The sequence below is a fragment of the Mercenaria mercenaria genome, chromosome 13, assembly GCF_021730395.1.
Source record: "Mercenaria mercenaria strain notata chromosome 13, MADL_Memer_1, whole genome shotgun sequence".
NCBI lineage: Eukaryota > Metazoa > Mollusca > Bivalvia > Venerida > Veneridae > Mercenaria > Mercenaria mercenaria.
In genome coordinates this window covers 78,392,730-78,417,461 of record NC_069373.1, presented here as the reverse complement: position 1 = coordinate 78,417,461, position 24,732 = coordinate 78,392,730, and the positions used below count along the sequence as shown (strand labels likewise).

Below are 24,732 nucleotides of genomic sequence, written 5' to 3'. Positions count from 1 at the left end.
ATGTGTTTACTGAAGTCAGTTGTGACTTTTGTGGACCATTCCCGGACGGGTACCTGTTATTAGTAGTATTATGCGATTATAGTCGTTTTCCAATAGTTGAGAGAGTCAGGTCAACATCCGCAGAAACTGTCAATATTTTCGATATTTGGATATCCAGACGTATTGAGAACGGACAATGGACCTCCATTTCAGAGTCGTGCTTTCAGAGAATATGCTGATAAGTCGGGATTCAAGCATAAACGAATTACTCCATTGCACCCACAAGGAAATGCAAAAGTCGAGCGATTCATGGCATCATTGCAAAAATCAGTCAAAACCGCAATAGCATCAGGCCCCGTGTTCACAAAACATTTTCAGTCTCAGCTGAGTTTGATAATGAAACTTTATTTGTCATTTATATCTAAATAGCATGTTTTAAACTAAGTTTTAAGTCAATAACTATTCTCAAGTGGCTATTCAGTACTGATGGTCAGTCTCAGTTGGAAGTTAACCTTTAAGTTTTAGTAAAATTGATATTAAAATTTCAAACTCAAACTCAGCTGAGACCGAAAAATGTTTTGTGAACACGGGGCCTGGTCAAGATTATAAGAGAGCGTTGAATAGATATCTAATGAATTTTCGCAATTCGCCACAATCTTCAACACAAAAAGCTCCTAGTGAATTAATGTACAATCGGAAAGTATAAACGAAATTACAATCAATGACATTTGAAAAGCAAGACATAGATGTTCGCGACAGGGACAGTCTGTCAAAATCGAAAAACAAAATTTATGCGGACAAAAACAGAAGAGCACAGCCAAGTGCATTGAAAATTGGAGACCGTGTGTTACTAAAACGGGAACAACGTAACAAATTTGAGACAGTGTTTGACCCTACACCTGGCATTGTCATTGCCAGGAAAGGTTCAATGCTAACAATCAGGCACAGAGGAAAGGAAATTACACGAGACGTGTCAAAGTTCAGGGTAGTTCAAGGTGGTCATGAGCCGGCGCAGACGAAACCTGCAGATACTACATTTGCACCACGTCAAAGGTCGCAAAGGAAACGACGACCGCCTAGACGTTTTGTCAATGAATAATTGGATTAATCAGTGACATAATTTTACATGTTTCAGTGCACAGGATTAGTCACCTAAGTGTTGTGTGGGCCATAATAATGCCCTATTTGCTACCATAGCAGTGTAATCATTTTATATTCGCTTGCTGGATTTATTATTCTTTGGACAAATGATCGTGTCAGAAAATATTATGTTACTCTTGGGAATATTTACTTGTTTGTTTCACAATTACATTATAATTAGTTCTTGGGCGGTAGAACTCAAAACTTAATTTATAATTTTGATAAAAATAACAGTTGATTGTACACATTTTAGGGTTTTGAGATAAAACACGAAACTGTTAGATAACGACGGAACATTCCGAGGACTTCCCCAGGATATTTCAATTTACAGTGACATTTTAAAAAGTACTTAGCTAAAGCAGATGCTCTATAAACTGATTATTTGATAACAAGGGTTAATGAACTTTGCTGAAAAAAGAGGAGAAATTTATGATAATAGGCTTGCTAACTAGCTTATTTCATTAGAACAGAATTTTCATGTTTTGAGTATATATTTGAACTTTGATTATTTTAAACAATTTATGTATTCTGATTATTGATGAGTTCTAATCTAAAGGCAAAGGAGGATGTAGTAAGCAAGTCTACAAGATAGATTAAGCTCCGCCTATGATATCATATTTCATTATTGTTTCTGTATGTAAGATATATACATATTTCTATAGAGAGAGTGTGAGTTTATACTTTGGATGCAACATACATATTAAATATATAAACCATCCTTCGGGTCTTGTTCTGTTTGTGTGTCAATAAGCCATCTCAATAGATTAATACATATATATTACAATGTCGATTTATATTACAGGAAGGGGGAGTATAAAGAAACCAAGTTTCAACACCAGTCACTATCTTATGTCCTGATACCAGTTTCCCAAAATTTATTGCCGAAAAAATATATCAATCAATTATGTATTTAATGCATGAAATAATTACATGCTACACTTCATTGCCTTTGAAATAGGTAATACCTAGATTTCTTTAAACCTAGGATACACATTTGTAATAAATGCTCATAACCAGCATTTACGGTAAATTCTCTTTTAAATACTGCAGTTAATGAAAAGTGTTAACCATTATATTGATTTTAGACCATGTTTGTTTCAGCCATCTGTTGCATGTTTACAAGTTGCATGTTGCATGTTGCATTTTAATAGAACAATCGTCCTTGCCATGAACATTGATTCAAAACTTACAATTTCCGTGAAATGTATCTCTACATTCATGGAAATCAAATAAATAATGATACAGAGACACAAGTTTTTGTGACAGATGTTTTGGCTGAAATATAAAATCTAAATTCACGAAACGATAATAAAGGAAATGTGTAGACGACATAAGTACTTAAATATTTGTACTTGAAGAATGAAATAAGAATCTATTGAAATAGCTTCATCATTTTTTTTTCTGTTTTGAAATTGTGCTTAAGTCAAAGTTTGTCCTCAGCAGTCTAATCAGTTCCTAGGCAGTTTAGAATATTATTGCAAGGTAATTCGCATATATTGCGTTGTAACACGTATGCACACATGTGTACTAATTTTAAGAACTGACTGCTATTTTCTGGGACTTCTTGCACACTCATGAATCGCGCTAGCGATTCATTTGATTGTTTGGCAAGAAACCTTCCAGTGTGGTTTATGCCCATATAAACACACAGAAATAGCATTCAAATTTACGAAAGCTTGCTACAAAAATAATTGATTTGCTTTCCAGGAGTATCAGAAAATCAAAATAAATGTCAAGATATCGATCTTTTAGTCACAGTCAAAAAGACCCGCCCACGTTCAACTATAATTCGCCTTCCGATAAAAATACAGTTTCTGATTTTTATTTTAAATAAGTTTAACTCCAGTGATAATTTATACAGTCGTATCATTCAATTGTGATCTTTGACGTCAGAAAAATTAGTTAAAGCTATAATTAAATGTTCTTTTTGAAGGTTTTGGTGTCCAATTTTAAAAGAATTTTTGGGACGAGGCCATTTTGTTCATTTTTTTTGGTGAAGGACGTTAGATTACGCGTGCAATCCCGTGAAAGGACCGTCATTGGTATTATTATTGTAATGTTTAACGCTTTTGTCTTTCCATAGTAAAATGTATCGTGAATGCAAATTTTGTATACAACAAGTAAGTTTGGAAAAAGAGCTCATGTTGCTTAATTTGTGAATAACAAATTTCGTCCTGAATAAACAAACAGCCTAGTCCAAGTCCTTCCAAAACGCTAGCCCCCACCCCTCTCCTCGACCCCGATTTGTAACGTTCATCAATTGATATAGACCTTTCTTTACATTCCGAGCCGTTCGTGACTATTTTGTTCAAAACTGAGGAAGCATAGTTTTGGTGAGAAAAGTCACCAGAAGCCACCCTTTCTCTTGGCTTGCTCTAAAATTTCCACGGGGGAGGCTCCCCGGACCCCGCCGGAGAAGGGGATTCCTCTCCCCCACACTCTTCCTTTGAGTAACATCTAAACTGTGCACGCTACGCCCCTGGCAGTGACCTGAAAGAACCTGAAACTTCTGAGTCCAGCCAAAAGTCCAAAGAATCATTGAGTACTTTGGTTCATATCCTACTTCCGAAACCAGAAGTCCCGGCCTGTCCGAACCGTGAATTGTTATATGAAACCAAACAAGAACAAAACAACTACATAAATTTAGCACGTAAACAGCCTTTAAATAATTGCTAGTGGAACCCACCATTTTGCTAGTGGAAAAAATGGCGCTAGCAAAAATTGTTACATATATTAGGGATGGAGGTTTGTAAAAACATCAGGAGAAATCTATCTGAACTGTTTAAGAAAATTATCTTCAGGTGTTTAGACATCAGACAACAGTCTCTGAAATTTAAATATTTTTCATCTTCAGGATATGGATGTGGTGTCAATACAAGATCACAGTGTATTGAAGAGACAAGAGTTGTTACCTGGAACAGCATATAAATTCCGTGTTGCTGGTATCAACGCCTGTGGCAGAGGGTCATGAAGTGAAATTTCAGCATTCAAGACTTGTCTACCTGGATATCCAGGTACACCATCAGCCATTAAAATCTGTAAAGTAAGTAAAGAAGATTTGTAAAGAAGATTTGTTAGGACTTTAAACAGTGCTGAGAAAACTCTTTCAGGTGTAATTTAGATCATCCCCTATAGATATTGAAAGACTGTTACAAGTAGGAGTATGGTCCTTGGTGGCTTAAACGTAATTTATATTACAGCATTTATGCACGTCGTATAAAGCATTTGAAGGGAGTATGGCAGAAAAGTCAGTCTTTCATTGTATTTGATATTAATAATTTACTTTGTAATTTTCCGTATTTTAAACTAGATGTTTTGAGATAGACTGGTAGAAAGTGAATTAAGCACAAGTATTTCCCCCTTAAGAAAAGATATCTTTTAACATGTTTCATTTCTTTTTTTTTCTTTTTTTTTTTTTTTTTTGAAACAGAGTGCAGATGGGGCACATCTTTCTTGGGGACCCTCAGAATACGACAGGCAAAATCACAGAATATTCTGTATATCTTGCTGTATGTAATGCAGCTCAGCAAGCCGAACAAAAACCAGGTGGCGCTGATCAACTTGCTTTTGTACGAGTATTTTGTGAACCTAGTGCATCCTGTGTTGTTAATTCAGACAGTTTCGCCAGTGCTCATATAGACTATACAACAAAACCAGCAATTATATACCGTATCGCTGCACGTAACGAGAAAGGATATGGACCGGCAACACAAGTCAGGTGGCTTCAAGGTATGTTAAACATTTATCATTGTTTTCAGAAAAAGCAAACACAACTGCTTCTAATTCTCTTGAAAATCCTTTGAATTTGTCTGATCATGATTGGTGAAATCTTGCTATACCTTTGCTGCTGTGCATAAAATTATGAATATAGAAATTTGGCTGGCGCTGTGTGAGACTGTTCATGAAACTTACAGTATATTACTGTTAAAACATGATCTATTTTTAGCTTGATAACTATAAGCCTTATTGAACTGAAAAGGTGTTTTAAAACGGCATAAATTAATCTAACGTTAAATCCGTCCGTGCGTCTGTCAGTCCGAAGTTCGTGACGCGCCTTGCTCAAAAAGTATTTGATATAAATGATGAAACCTTGCATGTGCCTTTATCATGATATGAACTTGCGCACCTCCTATTTTTCGTCTGGCGGCTCCGTCCCCTATTTTCAGAGTTATGGCCCCTGAAATAGTCAAAAATGCACATTTTCACCTTGTGACACACATCTAGCTCAAAAGTATTTGATATAGATTCATGAAACCTTGCATGAGTCTTTATCATGATATGAACCTGCGCATCTTCTACATTTCATTTCGGCGGCCCCCTATTTTCAGAGTTATGGCCCTTGATATAGTCAAAAATGCACATTTTCACCTTGTGACGCGCCTAGCTCAGAAAGTATTTCATATAAATTTATTAAACTTGCATGAGTCCTTATCATGATATGAGCTTGCGCACCTCCTGTTTTTTATCTGACGCCGCCTATTTTCAGAGTTATGGCCCCTGAAATAGTCAAAAATGCACATTTTCTCCTTGTGACGCGCCTAGCTCAGAAAGTATTTCATATAAATTTATTAAACATTGCATGAGTCTTTATCATGATATAAACTTGCACACCTTTTATTTTTTGTCTGCCTTTGCCCTATATTTTCGGAGTTATGGCCCCTGAAATAGTCAGAAATGCATATTTCACCTTGTAACGCATCTAGCTCAAAAAGTACTAAATATAAATGGTTGAAAAGTTGCATAAGTCTTTATCATGATAAAAAGTTGTACACCTCCTATTTGTTGGCTTGCTCCTCCCCCGATCTATAAATTTATGGCCCCTGAAATAGTAAAAAAATGCATATGTTTTACCTAATTATGTGCCTAGCTCAAAAAGTATTAGATGTAATTTCATGAAACCTTGCTTTAGTCTTTATCATGATGTGACCTTGCACTCTTGGCATTCTTCTTGAGAATCTTAGCGCTTATTGCAGAGGTATGGCCCTTGAAATAGCCAAGATAGTGGATGTTTTTGTTTGTGATGCTCATAGCTCAAAATGTATTTGGCAGCACCCTATTTGGCAGCACCCTGCCCCTTTTGAGCTCTAGAAATAACACTAGGCCTAGCATAATGAATCCTTTTCATAAATGTTTGTTGAGGTTATACCCCATTAAAACTGCAAACATTTGAATTATTGCCCCTTATTTGTGACAAATGTACCAGTGGGAGGCACACCCTGTGTCCTACAGTCACATTCTAGTTTTATTTATTGTTTATTATGCCTGTTGTAGGTATTGCCTTGACGTTTTATAGGGCTGATATTATCTTTTTGTTTTGAAATCTATGTTACTGTTAAAGAGTAAGAAATATCTGGCATCCAAGGCAGCTTGTTGTTATATTTAACCTATTATATAAATGCGTTTCTGAAGACATTCTCAATATTAAATTGTCAACTCAAATATATTTATGAGCAACATCTTTCAGATACAAAATCATTCATATATCTTCTCTTCAAACTGCAGTAGTAAAATTTGACATAAAATCTCAGTTTATATTCCGTCTGAAATACCATGTGTTGTCTTAGTCAGATAGTTGTTCTTTAATATTTCCTTCGAATGAAATTGTTTTGTTGTTATGGTTTGTAACTATGGCTTTAATTGTTGATTAAAATGTATGTTGTTTTGTTGTTAATGGCTTGAGAGCTGAACATAGAAATGTTGTTTCTCATTGAACTTAAAAGTCTCGTCAGATTTCCGTTTCGCTCTCAATCTAAAAGGGGTTGGGGGGTTCCCAGTTAGGTGTCTGCGCAAAATGTTTTTTGATTTTATTTATACTTTGTGGTAATATACCTAGATGTATTACGTTTCATTAACAAGTGTTACTGTTACCAGTTTTGACTTACTTTTATAGATATTCACATTTAAAGTGGGTGGGGTAATCTGACATGTGACCAGTCAGGAACACAATTTCTGTTATTTTTTTCCTGAAACTTTCATGATAAAATAACTATGCAATGGACATTCACACAACATGTTGCATTTTAAATTGTACTGAATACTTTTTTCATCACAGAGCCACAAAGTGGTCTAATCAAATTTACTGATTTTCAATGGACGAACTTTACCAAATAGCTAAAACATTTTTCATTAGTTGAGATATTAAGGTGTTATTTTCAGCAGATATTGTAAACTTAATAATCATTAAAATGACAGTATATCAGTACACTCTGATTAATATTGGAAGAGTGGTACACTCTCAAACTGGGAAAAAGTGGGTGGGGTAAATAAATATTCGAAGCAACACTACAAAAATTGTGCAGTTGTTAAGAAATGGCCTCAGATTGTCTATTACTGTCTTAATTTTATTAAATACAGCATTGATTGATAAATTTTAACAAAAACTTTATACATGTGTGTCATGGAAAAAGCATGGACCTTGAACATGACATGTAGACAAACCAAATTAACCCTGAAAGCTCAAAGTATTTAACAAAAGGTTTTGCCTGAGGCAGTGTATTTTGAGGAAAGCTATTGTTCAAATTAACATTAAATTTTCTGCATTGATTTTTCCATGGCACACATGTATAAAGTCTTATTAAAGAGAATTTTTTTTGTTAAAATTTATCAACCAAGTCTGTATTTAATAAAACTAGAATGTGTCTGTAGGACACAGGGTGTGCCCCGCTTCACCCCCCCCCCCCCTCCCCGACTGGTACATTTGTCACAAATAAGGGGAAATAATTCAAATGTTTGCAGTCTTAATGGGGTATAGCCTCAAAAAAAATATGAAAAGGATTCATTATTCTAGACCATATACTTTTTGAGCTATGAGCATCAGAAACAAAAAATCCACTATTTTGGCTATTTCAAGGGCCATAACTCTGTAATAAATGCTAAAATTCTCAAGAAGAATGCCATGTGTGCAAAGGTCACATTATGATAAAGACTCAAGCAAGGTTTTATGAATTTACATTTAAATACTTCTGTGTAAGGCACATAATTAGGTAAAAATGTGCATTTTTTACTTTTTCAGGGGCCATAACTCTGGAAATAGGGGGCAGACCCAGATAAAAAATAGTAGATGCGCAAGTTCATATCATGATAAACACTCATCAATTTATATCAAATACTTTTTGCGCTAGGCGTGTCACAAGGTGAAAATGTGCATTTTTGACTATTTCAGGGGCCAGAACTCTAGAAATAGGGCGCGGACTCAGATTAAAAATAAGAGATGCGCAAGTTCATATCATGATTAAGACTAATGAAAGGTTTCATGAATCTATATCAAATACTTTTTCAGCTAGGCGTGTCACAAGGTGAAAATGTGCATTTTTTACTATTTCAGGGGACATAACTCTAGAAATAGGGGGCGGAGCCAGACGAAAAATAGGAGGTGTGCAAGTTCATATCATGAGAAAGATTCTTGCAAGGTTTCATTAATTTATATCAAATACTTTTTGAGCTAGGCGCGTCACGAACTTCGGACGGACGCACGGACAAGAGCAAATCTATATGTCCCCACCATGGGGGGGGGCACAATTAAGATAGTAATAGACAATATGAGGCCATTTCGTAACAACTGCACAAATTTTGTAGTGTTGCTTCGAATATTTATTTACCCCACCCACTTTTACCCAGTTTGAGAGTGTACCACTCTTCCAATATTAATCAGAGTATACTGATACACTGTCATTTTAATGATTATTTAGTTTACAATATCTGCTGAAAATAACACCTTAATATCTCAACTAATAAAAAATGTTTTAGGTTTTGGGTGAAGTTCGTCCATTGAAAATCAGTAAATTTGATTAGACCACTTTGTGGCTCTGTGCTGATAAAAGTATTCAGTACAATTTAAAATGCAACATGTTGTGTGAATGTCCATTGCATAGTTATTTTATCATGAAAGTTTCAGGAAAAAAGTTTGAACCATTTTTAAAAAAATAACAGAAATTGTGTTCCTGACTGGTCACATGTCAGATTACCCCACCCACTTTAAATGTGAATATCTATAAAAGTAAGTCAAAACTGGTAACAGTAACACTTGTTAATGAAACTTAATACATGTAGGTATATTACCACAAAGTATAAATAAAATCAAAAAACATTTTGCGCAGACACCTAACTGGGACCCCCCCCCACCCTTGTTTGGTTTAACGTCGCACCGACACCATTTTAGGTCATATGGCGACTTTCCAGCTTTGATGGTGGAGGAAGACCCCAGGTGCCCCTCTGTGCATTATTTTATCAGGAGCGGGTACCTGGGTAGAACCACCGACCTTCCGTAAGCCAGCTGGATAGCTTCCTCACATGAAGAATTCAACGGCCCGAGTGAGGCTCGAACCCACATCGATGAGGGGCAAGTGATTTGAAGTCAGCGACCTTAACCACTCGGCCACGGAGGCCCCTCTCAATCTATAAAGAATATAAGATTCTTTCACTGGTTGTAGGTGCAGATGGGAATATCCGGCCTCGAGGGTAACTGTTTAGACGGTAACGAGGCTCCCCGCCGAGTTACCGCCTAAACAGTTACCCCAGAGATTTGTGGCGGTATTCTCTAGAATTATGGCCCTTTCTTAATTTCACAAGGGTCATAGTGAAGAAATTTGGTGTGTTCAACTCGTACACTTTTTGAAGTGGTTCGGAACACAATTTGCTTCATCCCTGAATCCCTGTCCAGTGGGCACAGTTTGGTTTCTCTAAGTTTGTCGAGTTTTCGTGTTTTCATGTCGGCGGGTCGAAAACACGACAAATGATGGGCGCCGTCACGACATATTCATACCCGCCAACACGAAAACTCGACAGATAACTTTGTCGTGTCGGGGCCCATTAAACATCAAGTTTTCGCGTAAAATCTGTCGTGTTTTCGTAGTTTCGCCCCGCTGACATGACAACACGAAAACTCGACAAATTAGGCCTTTATCGAGTTTTCGCGTTTTCGCCCCGCCAACACGAAATGGCAGAAATCAGCCACCATAGGAACGGTGAATAATTTATTGATAAATAGCTTTAAGCTTTCATGAAATGAATTAATATAAATTGAAGTTGAGTATAGATATGACTGATCCGATGAATTTAAGCAACTGGCAATCTTGGAAAATTAAACATAGGCAATGGGTAAGCAGTGGTGTTACTAGCTGAAACACAGTCAAAACTGTTATACCTGTTAGCAATAAACTTGTTATTTTAAAAGCTCGCATCGCCCTTGTTTTTTCTACCTGAATGTAGAAAACGTATATTCCGGAAATAACAGTTGACTACAGTAAAGAATAACAGATGGACAAGCTTGTGTCCGTCCTTCGATAATTTTACACTTTCTATAATGTGTCCAGAAGTCCAAAGTGTTATGTCATCATTTAAACAAAGCTGCAATTATACAACATTAGGCGTGAGTTTGCAAGTGTAGCAAAATAGTGATTGTGTGCCTTCTTTTTACGAACTGTTTTGAAACCATCGTGAAATGCACACATAATCTAAAAATTTCTTTGATTGATCTTTAAGGAATTTTCATGTTAAAGATGGTGAAAGATTTCATTTTACTTTGTCCCATTTCCAAATCTGGTCCATCGAGCCCGTGCATACCCTCAGTCCGAGCTTATCAAGTGTAAATGCCGTGATACATAGTCCGGTTGACACGTGTTTCAGCCTATTTTCACTATAATCCCATTCTGCATCCGATTTACTATACTCAGACGGAGACCATCTCAGTTTTAGCATGACTTCATCACCACATTTTTCGACATTGAACAAATTACCTTCTATACACCGTATCTGATTTTTCTCCGTTAAAATAAAGTATTGGTTGAATGTTACCATTTTATGGCACGGATACAAAATAATATTAAGCTGGTCATCAGTTTTAGCAAGATCTATACATCTTTTATTATGTTGATTTTGAATTCTACCCCTGTACTCGATTTTCTTTGGAATGTACACGTTGGATATTGACTTTACTATGTCTATGAAATACTGGTACGGTTTACATCGATTTCTGGTACGGATTACGCGTCTCTCTTGTAGGTTTTCGATGGTATAATTCTTGTCGCTAAGATAATGTCTGATTGTATCACTGTATGGGGGATCCATCCAGACCTCTACCATACGTGCCTTGTTTAAGGAATGGTAGTCGTTAGCGGGGTCATCCTCACCCCATGGAGTTATTCTGAAAGAAAGTAAAACAACATTTCAAACTATCTCTGTGCATTTGCGAAAAGTACAATTATCCATTTCCATTTTGATACTTTTTGCCCCTGTCTTGGTGGAAGGGTTGGTATGTTGATCGGTAGGTCGGTCTATCTGTCTGTTTGTTCCTGTATCGGTAGACACTAACTAGAAAATGCTTTAGCATGCAGTGGGTAAACTTCATAGGTTGACTGCTTGTGGTCAGTAGATGACCAGTACATTTTGTGGATGAATAGGTCAACTATCAAGGTCGCATTGGCCTTGAGACAAGAAACGACATCTGATCAATAAATAGAGAAGCTTGTGTTTAGAATAGTCAGACTTCGTACGATAACTTCGAGTGGGTACTAGATAATCCCTATTGCCTTTTGGTTTAGTGGGTCATAAAATGTCATGACAAAGTGACCTCTTTCAAAAATAGTTTCCGACCAGTAACCAGGGAACAATTTATTATTATTATACCAGATTTATAACGCGCCTTTTTCATGATAAACACGTTCAAAGGCGCTTTATATATAGCAAACGCAGCCACACAGGGCGCGAAATTCATCCTCTACTAGTACAGACAAAGAGCGATCTGACCAGAGGGACATCGTGAGATAAAACCCCCAGAACAGATAGAGAATCCTTATTAGGTACGGACTTGTCCGGCTAACTTGGCCTAACTCTTTGCGAATAGACAGTCTGGTTCTTTAACGTGTCCGGTGTAAAGCACCGATACACGCGAAGCCGTCTTTCCTGTGACACAGTGTACAGTGGGAGGCACTCAAGAGTATCTCAGTAATTTTCAGTGTCTGGACCGGGATTCGAACACCGGACCTCTGGATTGACAGTCAAGCGTGTTACCACTAGACCACCAGCCCACCTTTGTCATCCAACGAACAACCTTTATAGGATGACTAATGACTAATTTTGCTATTATATAAGTAGATCAAAGGTGACGGTCACGGTTGCTTTGAGACTGAAATAAGTTGCCGATAAATAACAAGAGGAAGGGCTTGTGTATATAAAAATGATTGTCTATGATCAGTAGATGACCCATATAGTTTCCGAGATCAAATGGTCAAAGGCTAATGCCACTGTTAACATAAAATGGTTTTCTATCAATGCTGAAGACACATGGACCTTAGGTTATCAATCTTTATGGCATAATTGTCTGATTATAAGATGGCACCAACTGTCTGTTGGGTCGTTATAACAAAGGTTAAGGTAAAAGCATACTGGAGACTGAAAATTTTCTCCAAGTCTCAAACAGATCGTCATGGGGGTTAAAGGTATGTGTTTTACAAATAGCTCATGGCACCTTAGTTATCATGTTTTTGTCTGCAGTTCTGAACAATTAGAATATTGGTAATGTACTTGCCTAAACATATGAGCCACTTTAGAACATGGCACCATCTCTACAACTCCTCCACATAGCCACACCTTTACTGAAATTTCCATTTGCTCGCTTCCCCAAACCCGCATGCCAGGATCGAACCCACCCAATTGCATGAAGAAATCCTTCCTCATAACCATCATCATTCCTTGCAAGGTGCCAAAAGGGATCGGTTCCACGCTATGATTCCGTTTTTCTTTAAATGCTGGACTATATTCAGCAAACATTTGATCTAAATTTACGTGATCAAAGAATGGGAAGAAAGTGTCAAAATTTTTCTCTTCTGGTCGATTGTTATCTATCACAAATTCAAAATTTTCTTCATTCACCCAACCAACATGAGAGCAAAGGAGTGCTTTAGGGTTTTGGACTAGTCTGTAAATCAAAGGTTCCAGCCAACCCGGTCCCACCTCCATATGACCATCCATGACGGCAAACAATTCCGACCTGACGGCATTTATACCGGTCTGTCTTGCCATCATCAACCCAAGAGGTCTCTCGTTTTGGACGAGTGTTAGCTTGTCCACATTTTGCACGTGCATTTTGATACAACTTATCAAATCATCGTTCGTCGATCCATCATCGACAAGAATTATTTCGTAAATAAGATGAGGAGGAGAAGTTTCTAACACACTGTACACCGTTCTAAGTAAAATACTATACCACTCGTCTCGAAATATGATGACAACAGTAATCGGCGGTAAATTGTCCGGATATACCTTATGTTTACACTCAGACGGTCGCATGTCCGGTAATTTTCGGTGTAGACCTATCATATCGCTTATAAATGTATTGAAACCGTGGAATTTATTCCTCTCTTCTAAACCGGGAAGTGATAAGTTCAGGCCGTATGTGTTGACACCAGTCCCGTTTGCACCAGGACCATACTGTCTGTATATCACTGTTTTTTCTTTAGGCGTAAAAGTCCGTATAGTTTCATTTCTGGTAATAAATCTGTGTTTTCTCTCGGAAACATTTGCATGCAGTCCTAGTTTTACTTTATCAACTAATTCAGACTCATCGAACCCTTCTTCGTGTACTCTATAAATTAAAACTATTAAAGATATACAGTATAGAAATATTATCCATTTTAACACATTACGAACACCTGTTTGCCTCATTGTTAAGAGAGTAAAACAAGTGAAAAAATAAAGGATTTTTCAGCGTAGATACGCGTTTAGTGCAGGATCAGATTGATCAGTGTCTTAAAGCGTAATAATAATGGATATTGATAAACATCAACTCAATCTGATTTGAATATACGTGCCATTTAGTAGCCTGCAAGGCAAAAAATATCAGACATTCCATTTATATAGCACGACTATTGAGTCGGTCTAAGTTCGTATTTGTCAATGCATGCATTAATAATTCTGTGTACTTCCATAATTTTGATAAAAATACTTAATGCAATTAAGTTTAATTTATAAAAAAGAATGACCAAGAAAGGACTCGAGCCCACGCTTAATAAAACGATAACTTTTTCCACAGACACATGCTACCTCAGCTAATTTCCCAATTTGAACTAAATCAATTAGATGTCCGAGGCTATCCAAAATATTTCTTTCCTTATGAAATGGGCTTAGCCTTAGACCTAGTTGTTTTACTTTTTCATAACAGCAGATTATATTCTTCACTGTGACATTATCAAATATTATTTGACTGGAGCGGACCTACACCTGACTGAAGTTAAAAAGTGCCTAAATGTACTATCTGAACAAAAAACAAAGAACATGATGCATTATCATTATTCATTTAATTATTTTTTTTTCAGCGATTTGTTGAAATTTAACAGTAGATTATATACTGTGACACTGACTTGTACGGACCTCACCTGACTGAATAATACAAGGTTCAAAATTGCCGCTATATATACTTACCTTTACGTGATTAAGATTCTTTCTAAAAGCATCTGAGGTGTTCAGTTCACATCCATATGTATCTGTCTCACAGCTATTTCAAAGTCCAGTAAGGTGGAAATTTATACCTCTTGGGACCGTCAGATCTTTTACTCGATGAATGTAAAATACAACAACATATTTTTCAAAACTAGGTTTTCAAATACAACAGTAATCCTTTGCAAAGTTTTATGACGATTCAAGCATATTTAAGTAAACTGTTTAATAACTAACTATTACAGTGCTTATAAGTATATGGATAAATCTCGCGCAAGAATTATTATGCCACATTTATTCTAAGATTTTGTGCATTTTAACTAAATCTCTTATATCACTAAATGGATATGACTCTGACACAAGATCCATTACTCTGGCACACGGATGGATGTCACTTATTCGTAATTATAATTATTTTGTAAATTAAGAAATTTCAACATGAAATGGTTTGTTTCCTCCAACAAAGAAGAACTGCTGGGGTATTATAGGCCTAGATTCCTTAATATATATTATGCTCTATTTCTCGAAATAGTCGAGCGCTCTGTATTTTCAAAAGTACATTCATTGTTTTATTAAAGGCGCAATCCTTATACCATGTCAGACGACTTCGAAAAATGAGGGGTTTATTGTATGCAAGAGTTAAACGCAAAATATGAGTGTGGACTGACCGGAAATGTACTGGCTACCAGCATATACGCATTCATGCAAATTGTTGAACTTTGCACATATGTTAAGTTCCCAAACGGGGAGGCATATAGTTTTCGGACCGTCTGTCTGTCCATTTCCGATTGATAACTGAAAAACGCTTTGGCCTACCGTCATCAAGCTGCACAGGGTGATTGCCTGTAGTCAGTAAAAAACCCTTATTGTTTTTGGGTGAGATCAGCAGGTCAAAGATCAAGGTCATAGTAACCGTCAGACTGAAAACGATAAATTAAGACGGCTGCAAAACAAGAACCTCAAACACTTGGTTGGTAGATGATCCCTATCGATTTTTAGGTCGGTTGTTCAAAGGTCATATGCAGTCATGGCCCTTACCTGGAAATCAGTTTCCATCTATAACTGAAGAACACCAGTGTTTGCGTCAGAGCCTGTCTCTGTGTCTGTCGACCATAAATTTCCTGTTGGTAACTGAAGAATGCCGTGGCATCATGGGCATACAGGTGTCAAACTTCTTACGATGATTGCCTGTGGTCAGTAGATAACCTCCTTTATTCTGGTTTAGTAGGTCAAAGATCGACAGTAATAGTGATCTAGGAAGGCAATCAAGCGTGTTAGTAATTAAATGTCATTGGGGTTCATGATTATGTAAATTCATTTATCTGTAACCGTCCCTGTTTTACCTTACCTACCTTCTTTCAATGGGAATACAGCTGTAACTGTGAAACAAACTTTTGTCTCACAGAACACAATACGAATAAAGTTTTCATTCAAATGTCAGAACAGGAAAAAAGCTCTGTTGACCTTTGACCTCCAAGTTTGACATTGACCTTTGAGCTAGGGGACAGCGATTTGTGCATGACACGTCGTCTCATCTTGGGAAACATGTACAAAGTAATATCAAAATCCCTTGATGAATGACAGAGTTATCGATCGGACACGAAACTTTGAATGGACGGACAGACGGAATGACGGACTGACGGAAAAGCGCAATCCATTAGTCCCCGATACAGGTTTTCAACCAGTAGGGGACTAATAGATTCACTGTCAAATATATCTTTCCAAGTTTTATATGGGACAAATCTATCCATTCTAGAAACAATTGTTAATGAATTTGACATAACTACATTAAGTTACCTCGGATCAAAAGTGTGTATTTCACAGTCGAAATTGCTTAAAACAGAGAGCTCAAAGTCAAACCGAAACCTTGATAAAAAAAAACAACAAAAAAATAATAATAAAGAAGCTATTATTTTAAGCAATGAAAATCTTTTAAAAATAAAGAATAGATCTAAATAGATAAGACGCTACGGTATTTGTTTGTTTGTCGCCCGCCCGCTTATCTAAATATGGAGAGCGCAGATCTACAGATCATAGGGCCGTCAGTTCGAATACCCGTGCGAGGCGTATGTTCTCCGTAACCATTTCATAAAAGACATTGTGTATGTAGTCAATTCATCCTCTACCTATGATACATGTAAGTAAAATGGAATTAAGTTGCGGAGAAAAGGTTGATAGTGGTTAGGGTTAACTGCTCGCCGTACTGATGAAAAAAAAAAAAACGGCGCTAAACCAAAAAATAAAAATGTTTGCTTGTAGGCGCCACCGGTAACCATCAGGTGTAAAGACACTATACACGGAACTCTTATCCAAACGTATTTTTAATTGGAGGAGGGACGCTCGAATTCACGACCCTTGGTTTCATAGTCATACAGTGTTATCACTGGACCACTGCGTCTGCTCTATGGACGCTATGAGTGTACAAGTGAACGTTTTGTTTATTATTCACATAATATAGTCGAAGTATACCTTAGGAGCACATGTTGGCTCGATAAAGTTTCAGCAAATTTTTGTTGAACCTGTGTTTTTCTGAAGGCCACAGACTGTGTTTTAACATGTATTAATCCTTGTTAAATAAATACATAATTATTGCTATTATTATCATTATTATTTATATTGTTAATCTAATAATGTTTAGGATTTTTTCTAAGCGTAAACGTGTGTATGTGTGTGTGTTCGGGTTTAACGTCTTTTTCAACAATTTTTCAGTAATCGTACCAGTAACACGATTAATCATCCAAACAAATACACAAGACAAGGACGACGAGGTTTATAAATTCCATCCAAACAGATCTCTTTTCCACCATCTTTCATTAACCCCACTCTGACCTGATTCCGACACAGGACTTGCAGTGTATTTATGTACCTTAAACGATTATTTAAAGGAAAAACAGTAGATCTAATATGATGGATATTAAAAAAGATATTATAGTGATTACTAAGGCTGACATGGATTACTACATGATGCAATCAGAACGACAGCAAGCTTACAAATCTTACCTGTTCCAAAAACTCACACTGCTTTTATCATTGTTTGAAAGACCAACACTGCCTTCGTAGATGAAGAAGTTCAAGAAATGGATATGGGCATAAGCTGTATCCATTTACTATGAAAATACATGTAACCAATGTGCAGAAATTTCAAATATTTGATCAGTACAATGAAAACGTTTAAAACCATGACTCTGTGTAAGTAAATGCGCTATAATTTTTGATATGAGAAATGGTTAAGTATGAAAAATGGGATGGAGCGTCATCTGCAGCTAGCTCGGAGAGACCAAATGCGACAACATAACATATTTTGAATTACTTACTTCCAATACATTTTCCATAACTGATTTTTACTCATTTGCTTAAGAGTTAGGTCATCAGCCGGGAAAACACAGTTTCGTCTTCTAAGCGCGATTGTGGAGCTGATCTCACTTCAGAAACCTACATAAAGAAATATTTTATGGTGTAAAAGATGATAATAAAAGACTCAAGAGTAAAGAATAATTTAAAAGCCACCACACAACCACTCGATGTTCTCAAATACGTATCTCATCAATACAACCTTGAAATCGATCTAAATGATATAAAATTCATCAAGATTCAATACAACATTGAAACTGAAGTGTGCTATAGAATTCATCAATACAACATTGAAATTGATCTATGTGCTTTAGAATTTATCGATACAACCTTGAAACTAATGTATGCCATATGATTTAAAAATACAACCTTGAAATTTATCTATGTGCTATAGAATTCATTAATACAACATTGAAACAGATGTGTGCCATAGAATCTATTGATACAACCTTGGAATTGAGCTATGCGCTACCTTGAAATTGATTTATGTGTTATAGAATCCATCAATACTACCTTACAATTGACCTATGTGTTATAAAATGTATTAACACAGTCATGAAATTGATCTATTTGATTTAAAATGCATCAATGCATCCTTGAAACTAATATGTGTCATAGAATTTATAAATACAACATTGGCATTGGTCTATGTTTTAACTTGAAATTGATCTATCTGCTATAGAATTCATTAATACAACATTGAAACTGATGTGTGCCATGGAATTTATAAGTAAAACCTTGGAATTGATCTATGTGCTACCTTGGAATTGATCTATATGTGCTACAGAATTCATGTGCTATCAAATGCATCAATACAATCATACAATTGATCTATGCTCTATAAAATGCATCAATACAACCTTGAAATTGATCTATGTGCTATAGAATGCACTAATATACAACCATGAACTTGACCCATGTGCTATAAAATGCATCAATACAACATTGAAATTGATCTATTTGCTGCCTTGCAATTGACTGTGTACTATAAAATGCATCAATACAATATTGTAATTGATCTATGTGCTATACAATTTCGTCAATACATCCTTGAAACTGATGTGTGCTATAGAATTCATCAATAAAACTTTGAAATTGATATATGATCTACCTCGAGACCCGCCCGCTTAGCTCAGTAGGTAGAGCGTTGGTCTACGGATCGCGGGGTCGCGAGTTCGATCCTCGGGCGGGGCGTATGTTCTCCGTGACTATTTGATAAACGACATTGTGTCTGAAATCATTAGTCCTTAGTCCTCCACCTCTGATTCATGTGGGGAAGTTGGCAGTTACTTGCGGAGAACAGGTTTGTACTGGTACAGAATCCAGGAACACTGGTTAGGTTAACTGCCCGCCGTTACATGACTGAAATACTGTTGGAAAACGGCGTTAAACCCAAAACAAACAAACAAATGATCTACCTTGAAATTTATCTGAGTGCTATAAAAATCATCCGCTTAGCTCAGTAGAGAGAGCGTCGGTCTACAGATCGCAGGGCCGCGAGTTCGATCCCCGGGCGGGGCGTATGTTCTCCGTGACGATTTGATAAAAGACATTGTGTCTGAAACCATTCGTTCTCCACCTCTGATAATTCATGTGGGGAAGTTGGCAGTTACTTGTGGAGAACAGGTTAGTACTAGTATAGAATCCAGGAACACCGGTTAGGTTACTTGCCGCCGTTACATGACTAAAATACTGTTGAAAAACGGCGTTAAACCCAAAACAAACTAAAAAATAAATAAAAATCATCAATACAACCTTGTTACTAATCTAAAAATCTAATCTAAACCTTGAAACTGGCGTTTGCTATAGAATTCATCAATACAACCTTGAAATTGATTTATGTGCTATAAAAATCATCAATACAACCTTGATACTATTCTATGTGTTATAAATTCCGTAAAAACAACCTCGAAACTGGCGTTTACCAGGACAATCTTGAAATTGAGCTATGTGCTATAAAATTCTCCAATACAACCTTGAAACCGATGTTATGCCATATAATTCGTCAATAAAGTCTTGAATTTGATCTATGTGCTACCGTGCAATGGACCTATGTGCTATAAAATACATCAATGCAATATTGAAATTGATCTATGTGCTATAACATTTATCCATACAGCCTTGACATTGATCTATGTGCTATAATTTTCATCGGTACAACCTTGAAATTACAATTCACCAATACAACCTTGAAATAGATCTATGTGCTATAAATTTCACCAATAAAACCTTGATATTGATTTACGTTCTATACAATTCATCAATTCAACCTTGAAATTGATCTATGTGCTATTAGATCCTTAATACAGTCTTGAAATTTATCTATGTGCTACCTTGCAATTTACCTATGTGCTATAATATGCATCAATACAATATTGAAATTGACCTATGTGCTATAAAAATTGTCAATACATCCTTAAAACCGATGTGTGCTAATGAATTCATCAATCAAACTTTGAAATTGATCTATGTTCTACCTTGAAATTGATATGTATGCTATAAAAATCATCGATACAACCTTGATACTGTTCTATGTGTTATAAAATTCATAAAAAATAACATTGAAACTGGTGTTTGCTATTGAAGTCACCAGTACAATCTTTAAATTGATCTATGTGCTGTAAATTTCTCCAATACAACCCTGAAACCGATATATGCCATATAATTCGTCAATAAAGTCTTGGAATTGATCTATTGGGCTACCTTGAAATTGATCTACGTGCTATAAGATATATCAATACAGCCTTGACATTGATCTATGTGCTATAATTTTCATCGGTACAACCTTAAAATTGATCTATGTGCTATAATTTTCATCTGTACAACCTTGAAATTACAATTCCACAATACAACCTTGAAATAGATCTATGTGCTATAAATTTCACCAATAAAACCTTGATATTTATTCATGTGCTATACAATTCATCAATATAACCTTGAAATGGATCTATGTGGTATAATTTTCATCGGTACAACCTTAAAATTGATCTATGTGCTATAATTTTCATCTGTACAACCTTGAAATTACAATTCCACAATACAACCTTGAAATAGATCTATGTGCTATAAATTTCACCAATAAAACCTTGATATTTATTCATGTGCTATACAATTCATCAATATAACCTTGAAATTGATCTATGTGCTATTAGATTTTTAAAACAATCTTAAAATTTATCTATGTGCTATAAAATTCTCCAATACATCATTGAAACTGATTCGTGATTTGGAATTTATCAATACAACCTTGAAATTCGGGGTTGTGGTGAAAACCATCTTTTTAAAATGTGAATTAGACAACAAACTAATGCTTCTGATACCTATTCATTCGACTTAAAAACTGATGTACATATTCTGGAAAGCTCTGATCCTCCTAAAATCACTGAATTCACGGAAGAATATAAAAATCTTTCACTTCAACTTGCGAGTAAAGATGCGAATATCCGGCACTCGGGTAACTGTTTAGGCGGTAACGAGTGCCGGTTATTCCCATCTTTACCCGTTGCCAGTTTAATTTTTTTTCTAGCATGCCTTATTCTTCAATTTGTAGAAGATATAAAGAAAGTCCTGTCCGGCATGCAAGAAACAAATTTATAAAAAAAATAACTTACCGGAGTAGCATTTATTCGCAGATTTGGATGACAGTACCATACTGACTTAAAAAAGTAAAATGAAAGAGCACACGCTGTAACAAAGACGAAAACTACTTTGTATTTAAATTGCATTTTAATCATACATGTTTTATTACAATTTATAGGCTGTATCCATGTTGTTCTATCAAACTGTAGTGTATATTTGAACTGATATTCATATAGTTTTCAGCTTTATCAAAAACGCATATATGCTGTTATCCTTCATCGATTTTTGAAATAGCTTACAAAGAAGTTTTTTTTTTATTGCAAATATCGACTGTCTGGTTTGCTAAGTCCATACCAAGGTATGCCTTGCAAATAATTTTAACGGTTTTGATTTACTTTCATAGATCTAAGGTTTTCGTTGAAAAATATACTTAATAGATATTCGGTCCATTAATATATGGAAAAAAATTCCACAAATATATATTTTCACATAATTTATTATGTGCTCTTTATAATATGTTATTTCATATCTATTTATCTTCCAACCAGCGACCCGGGGGTCTCCAATGCCGAGTGATACAGTCTCTGAATTTGAATCAGATGACTTCAACTTCTATGGGTTCGAAACTTCGCCCGAGGTGTATTTCCTGTCTATGCCTGAAATTGTTGCAAGGGGTACTTTGGGTCTTCCATTATTATGAAAATGGAATGTCGCCATATGATCGTCTACCTTATTTCCGTTCTGGATTTTGGACGATGCAACAACTTTGTTTCGAATCGGAAGTGGCCAATCTCAATGTTAACTATACAGCCCGCTGGACGGAAAAAAGTATCTGCATGAAACAAACACTTGACGCGATATTTCTGTTGGCATTATTTACATTATATAGTAGCTGGAATCGAGTCAGTCTTTACTACTTTCATTTTCTGTTGGGAAAAAAATAGGCATAGATTCAACATATTATCCCTGTACAATACGGGATATATTATCGGCACGTCCAATATTACGTGTTTTTGTCTTCGAATGAGTACACGTTGAAATGTGTAGGCGAATTGTACATATAAGTGTTAAATGACCTATTAAATCAATAGTTTGTCTACTAAGTTTTTAAAAATGTTCAGAGCGCAATCATCAACAGTATTTTCACAACACAGCATGTGCAAATGGGAAAACTGTATATATTACATGAAATTCAACTAGATGGTTTTCATCTGTCTACAGAAGCAGAATCATTTTGTTATAAAAATTCTTATTTAACCCGTCCATAAACAACTGGATGTGTTGAAATGTATACAGCAGGCTCAGCCTTCATTTTATACTGTGAATCTATTGTTGATTAGAAACCGTGTTCAAGTAAACAAACACTGGAATATTTCATACAATTCCCTAGCTCAGTATGTCAGGATAAGGTCAAGTTGTTTAGCTACCTTTATCCTCATATCATTTTAATGCTTTTCCACGAAATGTTATGAAACTATTTACATATAATACAAAGGCAGCAGAAATAAGTGCAAGTCTAAATGACCTTTTTGAGTTTTATAGTAATTTGAATACAGATGACTGAAAACGAAACTGATGGTCCGTTCATTACTGAAAACACTGACATTTTAACAGAGGAGATTAATTCGGCAATTACTGAAACTGAAATACTAAAAGCTATTAAATCACTTGAAAATAGCAAAGCTCCAAGTATTGACAATATTGTTAATAACCAGATCAAAGCATCTTCTTATATCATGCTTCCATTATATTGCAAATTATTTAATGTTGTATTTACTGAAGTAATTCCAGAAACATGGACTATTGGTATAGTTAAACCAATATATAAAAATAAAGGTGACCTTTGCCTACCTAACAAGAGCTGTCGAAGGACAGCAACAGCCTTGTCGATTGAATGAATACGAAAGTCGAAAAAGGGGCATAATTTAAAAAAAAAGAAATAGGGTTATGGAACCTGCATAGTGCTTATCAGCTCATGACAGTGGACAAGTGCGTGAAGTTTCAATCCATTCCCATTAGTGGATACTGAGATACCAGCTTATATACAAAAACTTAACCAAAATTTTCTATGTTGAAAAAGGGGCATAATTTTGTAAAACAGCAAAATAAAGTTATGGGACCTGCTTTGTGCATGTCAGATCATGACAGTGAACAAGTGTGTGAAGTTTCAATCCATTCCAATTAGTGAGTACTGAGATACCATCTTACATACAAAACCTTAACCAAAAAATTCTAAGTGGAAAAAGGGGCATAATTTTGTAAAACAGCAAAATAGAGTTATGGAACCTGTGCAATGTAAGTCAGTTTATCACAGTGAATAAGTGTGTGAAGTTTCATTCCATTCCTACAAGTGGTTACTGAGATACCAGCTTACATACAAAACCTTAACCAAAACTTTCTAAGTCAAAAAAGGGACATAATTTTGTAAAAAAGCAAAATAGAGTTATGGAACCTGTGCAATTTAAGTCAGTTTATCACAGTGAATAAGTGTGTGAAGTTTCAATCCATTCCCACAAGTGGTTGCTGAGATACCAGCTTACATACAAAAACTTAACCAAATCGGGACGCGGACGCCGACGCGGACGCGGACGCCGACGCATGGGCGAGTCCAATAGCTCTACTATTCTATGAATAGTCGAGCTAAAAATTGTAGGCCTATATCACTTTTGAGTTGTTTTGGAAAACTCTTCACATGTATCCTGAATAATAGATTAAATTTATATGCTGAAACTATACGACTAATAAAATCTTCACAGGCAGGTTTTAGAAAATGTGATAATTTATTTATACTTAAGAGCTTGATAGATATTGTACAGTCTAGTAAAAAGAAATTGTACTGTTGTTTTGTTAGTTTTAAAGCAGGCATTTGACTCTGCTTTGGTATAAATTGCAACGGGAAAGATAAATGGAAAATGTTTTAATGTCATACATAACTTATATAGTAATATTAGGTGGTAACCAGTGAAGGCTGTACAAACTTTTTCAATTGTAATGTCGATGTGAGACAAGGCGAAACTTCGGTCGCTTTTTTATTTAGTATATTCTTAAATGACTTAGAAAATATGTGAAAGAAATGTTGAGGGATTTTGCAACAATTTAAATGCTTAAAATTTACATATATACTTGAAATTATTGATTCTTTTATATGCAGATGATACTGTGATATTCGCGGAATCTGAAAACGATTTACAAAATGCCTTAAATGTATTTAAAACATATTGTGACCAGTGGAAATTGAAAATTAATGTTGAT

The 24,732-nt window shown here is 35.8% G+C and overlaps 1 protein-coding gene across 1 annotated transcript; it reads right to left on the bottom strand.

Moving 5' to 3' along the window:
- Positions 1–10,629: 10,629 nt before the first annotated feature.
- On the bottom strand, positions 10,630–17,654 carry LOC123529203 (polypeptide N-acetylgalactosaminyltransferase 13-like). Its single transcript, XM_045309430.2, has 4 exons — positions 17,551–17,654; positions 15,589–15,681; positions 12,644–13,699; positions 10,630–11,260 (listed from the first exon to the last, which is right to left on the bottom strand). Exons 1-4 carry the CDS (start codon positions 17,652–17,654, stop codon positions 10,630–10,632), a joined length of 1,884 nt encoding a protein of 627 aa, XP_045165365.2.
- Between the last annotated feature and the right edge of the window lie 7,078 nt (positions 17,655–24,732).